Below are 10,651 nucleotides of genomic sequence, written 5' to 3'. Positions count from 1 at the left end.
GGAGTAGACCTGCTGAATGCAGTTACTCATGGGTTTTTATGATGGCCACAAATAACTGTTATTATGGTGTCCTAGATTTGTTGGTCACATGATGTCTTTCCTTATGGTTTGTATTGCTTTTATCTTTTTGGGGCATCTGTATGTTTATCCAAATAATGCAGATGTGGCAGATGTTTGTGTATATTGCACATTTTATGTTTAGGTTTTCAATATATCACCAACTGTTTCTGCATATTGGTTAAAGTAAATATTTGCGCTCAATTACTTTCCTTAACTGATCAAATGCATGGTAAATAACGTACGTTTCTACACCAGACTAAACGTTTCTCTATGAACATAACTCCAAGTTGGACTTGGCCTCATCTCTCATATGTGTGATTTCTAGCGCCCCTCTCTGGACAACATCTGAATAATACGGCACGGAGCAGAATGGAGGAGGATCAGAGACGCATGTTGCTCATTCCAACAAGGACGTGTGATAAGTGGAAGTGACACTCCATGGTGTTTTATGGAATCAAAACATTGAAGTTAGTATGGATTTTATCACCCACATGTACATTATTATTCAAATCTATGACAGATCAACTTGTTTGTGTTATAAATTAGAGGCAGGAAATCTAACTGCCTGCATGCGATAAGGCTGATTTTTGTGAATTAGAAAGATGGGAAACAGTGATGTGTGAATGTAGCTATTCTCAGACGAAATATTCTGGCTTCTGTCCCTGTGGTGAGCAGAGAGCAGGGAGTGGTGTAGTGTTGACAGAGATGTAGTTTTGACAACATGGTATACAGCTTATTTCAGAAATGACTTTTTGTAGCAGGTTAGGAGAACTTATGAGATGTAAGCTAGGGATCTGAAAGCAATAACATAAGGCTCAGAACTTTACTCCCGGTCCATACTGCTGCTTGTGTACAAAGTTGTGCCCCCCCCTTCAGATTTGTGTGTGTGTGTGTGTGTGTGTGTGTGTGTGTGTGTGTGTGTGTGTGTGTGTGTGTGTGTGTGTGTGTGTGTGTGTGTGTGTGTGTGTGTGTGTGTGTGTGTGTGTGTGTGTGTATACACACAGCTACTGCAAAATGCAATAGTTCACTACAAGACTATGTCTTATCTGTAAGAGACTATGGACATGAACAAATCACTGACAGATATTCCATTGTGCTTCAGAGTGGAACATTTATCATCCACTGTTGCTAGTTTCTGACTGTTTGACAGTTGTATAAGGCAGCCCCATCACAGGGAGCAACTCAAACAACTCAAACACAACACACTTTAATTACACAATAGCGGCAGGAACCTTCCCAATCGGTCAGTGCTATCTGGGAACATTGGGATGTCCCAACTCAACAATGAAGTTGACATTTTAAATGGTTAAGGTAAGGGTTAAGGTTAGGGTTAGGCAAGGGTTAAGGTTAGGGTAGGGGTTAATGTTAGGGTTTAGGGTAGGGACATCCCAAGGATCCCGGATAGCACTAACTCTTCCCAATCCTAGAAAAAATCAATTTCAGTGGGACAAACCACAGGTTAGAAGGGATAGAACTCTCCCTAGTTTCTCTTCTCTTTTAACCTCCGTCTTTTTCTTCCATTAAACTGTTGACTGTGGTTGGTGCTGCCATCTCCTCAGCTTGCTGTGTCGCCCCCCGTTTGCAATTATTTCGCCACATTTTTTTTTATTTTCTGCGTCAGTGTAGGGATAGATTGGCATCCAATCTACAGGCTGGTTGAGGTACTGCCTGTATCTGTACGGTCTGCTGGTTCACCAGACACTGGACACAACATGTACAAGAGTCATGAATTATTAAAGGTTTTGACTGTCTTTATTTAGTTATTCAGACAGATCAACCCAATGCATTGTGGTCCCATCACAGCATGTACATCAGCAGGTCTCAATCTCCCAGACAGCAAAGGATACAATGTAGAGACAGTGAAACCCAATCCATTGTCTGGGACAAGCATATATTAGCTCCATTTCTTGCATTACAGAGAAATCTACATTACTGTATGTGTGCAGAATAGCATCAGAGGGATAAGTTGCAGAAGGCAGAAGAGGGAAGCACTTATGTGATTGGGACAGTTCAGCGATTTTACAAAACATATTTGTTTCCTTCATTTGAAGTAGTCTAAGGGAACACACATCTTAATATGTAAAAGATCAGAACTATCCCTTTACTCTCATGTGATTTTTATGTTGAGACAGAGAAGCTGAGTAAATCACAGCGGGCCAATTAATAGTAGTCATAATTGACATTGGCGCCGTGTCTGTAGGAACCGGGGTCCTGGGGCCCGATGGGGGCATTCTCGTCATAATGGTGCTGGCGACCTTGGTCTGACGACCGGGCCAGGTCCATCCAGTAGGACAGGTCAGTCTCAAGCCTCTGTGGGATGGACAACAAGAGATTAAATGTTAATGAAATCAAGCTAGAAGACTCGTGAACATGTTTGAATGAGAGTGAATAGACAAGGTGTTAGAAGAGGTAGTGTGTGTATTTGTGACAGCTGCAGATGGAGAGATCCATCTCAAGGACAACTGGAGATACAATGAAATAATATCATAGCAGATGCTTTGATCCAAAGACTTGCAGTACAATGAGTGCATTTTTATATATATATATATATATACATATATATATATATACTTTTGAACGGTAGTGTATATATATATACTACCGTTCAAAAGTTTGGGGTCACTTGGACATATTCTTGTTGTTGAAAGAACAGCACATGTTTTATCCATTAAAATAACATCAAATTGATCAGAAATACAGTGTAGACGTTGTTAGTGTTGTAAATGACTATTGTAGCTGGAAACAGCATATTCTTTATGGAATATCTACATAGGCATACAGAGGCCCATTATCAGCAACCATCACTCCTGTGTTCCAATGGCACGTTGTGCTAGACGCCTCACAAGTCCTCAACTGGCAGCTTCATTAAATAGTACTCAACGTCAACAGTGAAGCGGTGACTCTGGGATGCTGGCCTTCTAAGCAGAGTTCCTCTGTCCAGTGTCTGTGTTCTTTTGCCCATCTTAATCTTTTATTTTTATTGGCCGTCTGAGATATGGCTTTTTCTTTGCAACTCTGCCTAGAAGGCCAGCATCCCGGAGTCGCCTCTTGACGTTGAGACTGATGTTTTGTGGGTACTATTTAATGAAGCTGCCAGTTGAGGACTTGTGAGTCGTCTGTTTCTCAAACTAGACACTAATGTACTTGTCCTCTTGCTCAGTTGTGCACCGGGGCCTCCCATTCTTCTTTCTATTCTGGTTTGAGCCAGTTTGCGCTGTTCTGTGAAAGGAGTAGTACACAGCGTTGTACGAGATCTTCAGTTTCTTGGCAATTTCTCACATGGAATAGCCTTCATTTCTCAGAACAAGAATAGACTGACGAGTTTCAGAAGAAATTACTTTGTTCTAGCCATTTTGAGCCTGTAATCGAACCCACAAATTGCTGATGCTCCAGATACTCAACTAGTCTAAAGATGGCCAGTTTTATTGCTTCTTTAATCACTACAACAGTTTTCAGCTGTGCTAACATAATTGCAAAAGGGTTTTCTAATGATTAATTAGCCTTTAAAAAAGAAACTTGGATTAGCTAACACAACGTGTCATTGGAACACAGGAGTGATGGTTGCTGATAATGGGCCTCTGTACGCCTACTGTATGTAGTAGATATTCCATAGAAAATCTGCTGTTTCCAGCTACAATAGTCATTTACAACATTAACAATGTCTACACTGTATTTCTGATCAATTTGATGTTATTTTAAAGGACAAAAAAACGTGCTTTTCATTCAAAAACAAGGACATTTCTAAGTGACCCCAAACTTTTGAATGGTAGAGTATACAATGTATGACCCCAGTGGGAAATCAACCTAAAGTAGTGTAAAGATGTTTGTATAGATGAGGTTTTGGAAGGGATAATGTGTCTGAGTTGTAGTATGACTGGCGTTAGAGGGCAACCTCACGTTCGTCTTGAATAATTAACTGACACGTTTTCTATTGGGCATTTCTGAAGTCAGGGGGCTTTATGTGGCTAGACGGTTTGGACAGGTCTGCCACTGTTGGACGATGGCCGCAGATGTGAGAATAATATTATGGTCCCTCATCGACTGATGTTGGAGCTGGGATGAACTGACATACACACACACACACACACAGGGGGCAGCTGCTGAGCCCGCTAGGAGACAGGTGTCACAGATACCGACATTAACCCAATCACACAGCCTCGCTAACTGCTATAAAAAAATATCAACACACACCTTATAATAGAGCTGTCTGGACAGTGGAGAGAGGTTACACACACACACACACACACACACACACACACACACACACACACACACACACACACACACACACACACACACACACTTTCTAATAGAACTGTCTAGTGGCGGAGTGGTTGCGTTGTGTTGCTAAGACATTGCTGTAGACGGGAAGTCATGTCTCTGTACAGCCTGTGTGAGACTGAAGCAAACACAAAGACTGACCTTTTCATATGTTCACCTATCATTCCTGTAAATGCCACCATGTGACTTATACAAGGATGGAAAAATAGTCAGTTTCTATAACCATATTAAAGTGAACTAATTCAGATTCGATTAAAGGTACAAGGAACATAACTAGGAACATAATAGGAATGTGCTTGTACTGTGCTGTACATTCTTCCTGTAAGTCAGTTATTTGTAATATCCCATGGAATTGTATATTTAAGCAATAAGGCATGAGGGGGTGTGGTATATGGCCAATACACCACGGCTAACGGCTGTTCTTCCGTCGTGCCTGGATACAGCCCTTAGCCGTGGTATATTGGTCAGATACCACAAACAACCGAGGTGCCTTATTGGTATTATAAACTGGTCACCAACGTAATTAGAGCAGTAAAAATACATGTTTTGTCATACCTGTGGTATACGGTCTGATATAACACGGCTGTCAGCCAATCAGCATTCAGGGCTCAAACCACCCAGTTTACAATACATGATAGTATATGATGCAGTTGTAGTTTACTAGATCAGATTACTGTAAGGACTGTAGGAATGTTTTACTGACCAATTGGTAAAGCATCTGTGTGTGCAGAGTCCAGTGTCCAGAAGGGTGCAGTGTGCAGTGCACCTACCGCCTCGTCATAACCCATGTGCATAAACTGCATGATCCATTGCTGCACATCTGGCCTGCTGCGGTCCCAGATGTTCCTCTTGGACCTCCGTAGGGAGGTCAGGAACTCTTTGGCCTTGGAGGGGGTCACCGCCACCCCCACAGGCTTCGTACCTCCGCCCACTAAGGAAATACAGGTGGGAGAGGTTAAGGGTCAAGGTGCGGATGTAAAGCAGTCAATAACCACACCTGTTTGCCTACAGAAGGCAGGGGAAGTGTGTAGGGAGCAGGGGACCTGTCAGTGACTGAGAGATTGAGTGGTTCTGACCGACCAGCAGCAGCCAGGACAGACAGGAGAGGAGCCTAAGGCTGCATCAGCGCCACTCTATAAATATCAACGGGTGTTTTTAGATTATTAATAAGACTCGTAAAGCCATCATCATCTGAAACTGTCACTTATCAATCCAGGCACTCATCCCACAGAGGACTGCGTGTGTTGTGTGCCATGGAGGTCTGTCTGAACTTGGCAGGGCTATTCCAAGCTAGACAAGTGTGAAAAGTTTACTGCCTGAGGTGGATACGTCGATAAAGTTATTAAAAAATATATATATATATTTAACCTTTATTTAACTAAGCAAGTGAAAGGTGAATTGTTTTCCTGACATGTATGACGCAGACATGTGGATGTAGTGTGGCTCAGTGTAGTCAGTGTGTGTGTCGTCTCAGCTGTGAGACGTTTCTAATGAAAAACAGCCATAATCCACATTACCATCTCTTTTCTTCAGTAGTCTGTGGAGCTTGCTCTCCGCTGTGCCATCTGTTGGAGACGCACAGACAAAAGAGGTTAAATAAAGACAAATCAGATATATTGTACTTGATCTAAACATCACATCAGTTTGTATCAACTGTGATATCATTATTATGAAAGACGTACACTGAGTTCACAAAATATTTGTATTGAGTTGCACCCCCCTTTTGCCCTCAGAACAGCCGCGATTCGTCTGAGCATGGACTCTACAAGATGCTGGCCCATGTTGACTCCTATGCTTCCCATGGTTGTGTCAAGTTGGCTGGATGTTTTTGGGTGGTGGACCATTCTAGATACACACGGGAAACTGCTGAGTGGGAAAAACCCAGCAGTGTTGCAGTTCTTGACACACTCGCCTGGCACCTACTACCATACCCCGTTCAAAGGCACTTCAATCTTTTGTCTTGCCCATTCACCCTCTGAATGGCACACATACACAATCCATGTCTCAGTTGTCTCATGTCTCCTCCCCTTCATCTACACTGATTGAAGTGGATTTAACATTTGACATCAATAAGGCTTTCATCTGGATTCACCTGGTCAGACTACTCTATGTCATGGAAAGAGCCGGTGTTCCTAATGTTTTGTACACTCAGTGTATATTATTATTATTACGCCCTATGACAGAGAGTTCATGTAAAGAGTATCTAAGAAATCTAATACTGAAGCAGCTCTGTTTGATAACATTTATGTGTTACAGTTCTCCTATCAAGACATGAAACCTTTAGTATACATATATTAAAAAAAAGGTTTTATCCCTCCCTTCATACCCATTCACCACACAAATACTTGAAAAACACTCCAGTTATCAAAGTATTACCAAAGCAACCCAAACAACACATTAGAAGGTCCGTTGGACAACAATGAGATTCTGGCCCTGGGATTTCTATTTTTCAACCAGTGTTATGCAGGATGAATACAAACTGCAAGCTTCTAATAGAAATGAACAGCTCAGGCTCCGCTCTTCACAGCTCTGACTGGGTTTTGACGACAGCCGTTCTGAACTCGAGCACCGCGTGTGACAAGAAGTTACCCCCATCCTTCCTGGTAATTGGGCAACTTTAGCACCTTTTTGGTTGTCTGAGTGGAGGAAATAAATGATGAGGACTCAATGTATTTTGAAAGACGAGACGTTGAGGATTATAATAAACACCGCTTGATGTCAAACAAGCAAGTCAAACATCTGTGAGTCCAAATGTGCACTTCACATCTCCAAATCATAAAACTCTTGTCATATGCTATGTCAACATTTATGATCACTATGTTTGATGTACAGTTCTAAGATGGCATATCATCATACCCTGGGTTGTCCTGAACAGAATGAGCCTGTTTGTTCATTTTGAAGAGCACTCCTTTCAATGCGCACCACAATTCTGTTTCTCTGTATTGCCTTGTGAAAGCCGTAACACTGTAAGAGCATATTTTATCATGTTGGCAATAGAACACACTTTTAAATCATGCTCACCTGACCCAGGTTGAGGTTTAGAACGGCCCGTTTTAGGATTGCGTAAACAACAACAGTAATTGTGTGATGGCAGGGACGCAGGGTTGTGTTCCAAATTAAACAACTACAACTATGCTTGCTCTAGTTCCTCAACGGCACAGCTAGCAGAGCTATAAAAAAAAAAATAAAACATTTAATTGTAGACTCTTCTTAGAGTCATGAAAGTGCATTGGAATGACTTAGGAACTGTGCACACTTTGGAGAGGTGTGTGACCACTTGGAAACACCAGTTAGACCTCTCACTCAAATCATTTAAATGTTTTTGTCTTATGTTGCACCTACCCCACATTCTCCAGAAATATTATCATCATGTCAGAGTATATCCAGAGTATTTTCAGATTTCGTTTTCAACAAATATGGGGAAAAGTACAGTAAAATGGACATAAAATCAACAGTGTAATGTTTGGATTCAGTCTTGTGTCAGGTGTGCCCAACTTTGGTCTAATCGTGTTCCCATTATCTTCAAACTGTTCCAATTCAGTTGTTACCATGGTTATGCATATGCTTTTCATATTTATTCTGTAAGAAACATTTCAATGTAGCCCTATCCATATAGGCCCATTCCCACAAGTGTAAAGGGTAATGGACTTGTTGTGTAAATGTAGTTCTTTAAATGCAGTGGGGTCTGGTTTGATATTCGATGGCCGGTTAGAGGCAGTGAGCGGCGACCTTCTTCCTCTAGCTAGCAGACAGTAGACAGTAGACAGTAGGAGGGTGATATTCGCGGACAAACAATGTGACACGAGGGTGTGAAATCCTCCCTCCAGGAGCTGTGGTTTGGTTTGACCTCCTTTTGTCCTCCACACACAAATACTTCCATCCATCTCTCTCTCCCCCTTTTTTTTACTCTCCCTCTCGCTATTCTCTTGGTTTACCTCTCCTTTTTTCTCCCTCTCTCTCTTTTAGCCATTATTCTTCCTCCCTGTGAGCTTCAAAAATCAAAGCTTCCTACAGAGCATCCAAGATGGTGGCTACAAGGCGGATAGAATAGCCACGGAACTCTTTCAAAATCAGATGTCACACTTGTCCTCAAGAAGAAGAAAGAAATCCTGTCTCGGCCGATCTCAGCAATTTCTAAAAAGAGTGAGATGGGAAAATATATCGAGACAGGCGTGCAGGCACCCTTTTCCAAATCTCTATTCTACGTAACAATTTTGTCACGTGGCAACATACTATGACATTTGAATGCATCAACCTGCAAATTTACAGTATTCATGTGATGGGTCAGTGAGTGCACTCAATCACAAATGTACAATATGGATGTGAGTGACGGAAGGGTTTTACCTGAGTGAGCGCAGTAGGAGAGGAAGGCAGTTAGCAGTAGAGCCTGCAGACAGAGGGTGTGGAAAGCCATGGTCTCCGTCTCAGTCCCAGATGTCTCTCTGAGTCTCGGGAAGCAGTGGGTAGAAGAAGCGGGAAGAGAATCGGGAGCAGTGAAAGCAGGAGTCTCCCCACAGGCCCAGAGAACAAACATTCCTCCCTGGAGGAAAAACCTGCTTGTGCCGGTTCAGGAATGTCGTAAAAGGAAGACCCAGCCAAACAGAAGCACTCGGTCGTTCTCTCTCGTTTAATGTGTGGGTGATATGTTGGTTGGATGGGTAACGCTTTCTTTGGATAGTCCATCTGTAGACGCTCTACAGACGGTCTACAAGCTATCAGTAACACTTCAACTAACCATCTACTAACCACAACCTTATCCTAGCCCTAAACCTAACACTTACCCTAACCGTAACCTTAGCCTTTACCCTAACCCTTATTCTAAACCTAGCCCTAACCATATGAAGCAGTTGCTAATCAACAGATAGTTTGTTGATAGTATGTTTAGGGCTCCCGAGTGGCGCAGCTGTCTAAGGCACCGCATGTCAATGCTAGAGGCGTCACTACAGACCCTGGTTTGATTCCAGGCTGTATCACAACAGGCCGTGATTGGGAGACCCATAGGGCGGCGCACAATTGGCCCAGTGTTGTCCGGGTTAGGGTTTGGCCGGGAAAGGCCGTCATTGTAAATAAGAATTTGTCCTTAACTGACTTTCCTAGTTAAATAAAAAAAATCTAAAAATGACCATCTGTACAGATGGACTTTTTGGACTATCCAAATAAAGTGTGACTGAGCATTGCTACATCTAGAGTAGTGTCCGTCTAAGATATTGTGCTTTCTCTTACTGAGATAATTTGATGTTTTTCTGTCAAATGTCTTTACACAGAAAGTGGAAATTGTAACTGTCAAACATCTGTCAAGCCTGATCAATGATGTCATAGAAACACAGAAAAATGTCCTCAAAGACAACACAGAAAACCTCCATGTCATATTTCTTCCACACAGTCAGCAGTAAATGATAGTTTTCCTGTGTGCTTTTTTCAGACCAAGTAGTAACTTAACAAATAGCATCATGATGCTGCAATCCACAAATCTGGGACCATATTTCTGGAACGCCGCTCAAGGACGTTTTCCCCTGGGGCATGTTTCCATGCAGAAAGAGCAAAATATCTCAAGGGAAGGACAGATGTTTCTGAACATGAAAAAACACATCCCCACAGAGAAAAAAAAACCTTTGAATTTAATTGAATTTCCTTACTTTACTTTGAAATTTGTCAACGCCCCAAGATCATGGAGACTAGTCCTCTCTACACAGGTAGGGGGCAGTACATTTCATTTTAAATTGTTCCAATTCTGCACCCTTTTCCAAGTACCAGTCAAAAGTTTGGACACACCTACTCATTCAAGGGTTTTTCTTTATTTGTACTATTTTCTATATTGTGGAATAATAGTGAAGACATCAAAACTATGAAATAACACATATGGAAACACGTAGTAAAGTGTTAAACAAATCAAAATATATTTGAGATTTGAGATTATTCAAAGTAGCCACCCTTTGCCTCGATGACAGCTTTGCAAACTCTTGGCATTCTCTCAACCATCTTCATGAGGTAGTCACCTGGAATGCATTTCAATTAACAGGTGTACCTTGTTAAAAGTTAATTTGTGGAATTTCTTTCCTTCTTAATGTGTTTGAGCCAATCAGTTGTGTTGTGACAAAGTAGGGGTGGTATACAGAGGATAGCCCTATTTGGTAAAAGACCAAGTCCATATTATGGCAAGAACAGCTCGAATAAGCGAAGAGAAACGACAGTCCATCATTACTTTAAGACATGAAGGTCAGTCAATACAGAAAATGTCAAATACTTTGAAAGTTTCTTCAAGTGCAGTTGCAAAAACGCTATGATGAAACTGGCTCTTCTGAGAACCGCC

General features: G+C 41.8%; 1 protein-coding gene across 2 annotated transcripts; it reads right to left on the bottom strand.

Annotated features, from left to right (window-relative positions):
* Positions 1–1,790: 1,790 nt before the first annotated feature.
* LOC106574445 (augurin-B-like) lies at positions 1,791–8,976 on the bottom strand. 2 transcript variants are annotated; one of them, XM_014150343.2, is made up of 4 exons: positions 8,686–8,975; positions 5,859–5,906; positions 5,112–5,272; positions 1,791–2,370 (listed from the first exon to the last, which is right to left on the bottom strand). In XM_014150343.2, the coding sequence occupies exons 1-4, from the start codon at positions 8,873–8,875 to the stop codon at positions 2,221–2,223; spliced, it is 549 nt and encodes a 182-aa protein (XP_014005818.1). In that variant the 5' UTR covers positions 8,876–8,975; the 3' UTR covers positions 1,791–2,220. The 2 variants fall into 2 exon arrangements, with proteins under 2 accessions (XP_014005818.1, XP_014005819.1); XM_014150344.2 differs by having other exon boundaries at positions 2,246–2,370; positions 5,045–5,272; positions 8,686–8,976.
* Between the last annotated feature and the right edge of the window lie 1,675 nt (positions 8,977–10,651).

This window comes from Salmo salar, chromosome ssa16 (assembly GCF_905237065.1).
Source record: "Salmo salar chromosome ssa16, Ssal_v3.1, whole genome shotgun sequence".
Taxonomy (NCBI): Eukaryota; Metazoa; Chordata; class Actinopteri; order Salmoniformes; family Salmonidae; genus Salmo; species Salmo salar.
Note: the sequence above shows the minus strand (reverse complement) of the source record. Positions and strands in the feature narration are given on the sequence as shown.

Excerpts from the sequence above, each read along its gene's own strand:
- LOC106574445 (XM_014150343.2), bottom strand. The coding sequence starts at position 8,875 with ATGTTTGTTCTCTGGGCCTGTGGGGAGACTCCTGCTTTCACTGCTCCC. Across the intron at positions 5,907-8,685 it reads CTCCTACTGCGCTCACTCAG|ATGGCACAGCGGAGAGCAAG; the intron begins GTAAAACCCTTC and ends CGTCTCCAACAG. Across the intron at positions 2,371-5,111 it reads ACATGGGTTATGACGAGGCG|AGGCTTGAGACTGACCTGTC; the intron begins GTAGGTGCACTG and ends TCCATCCCACAG.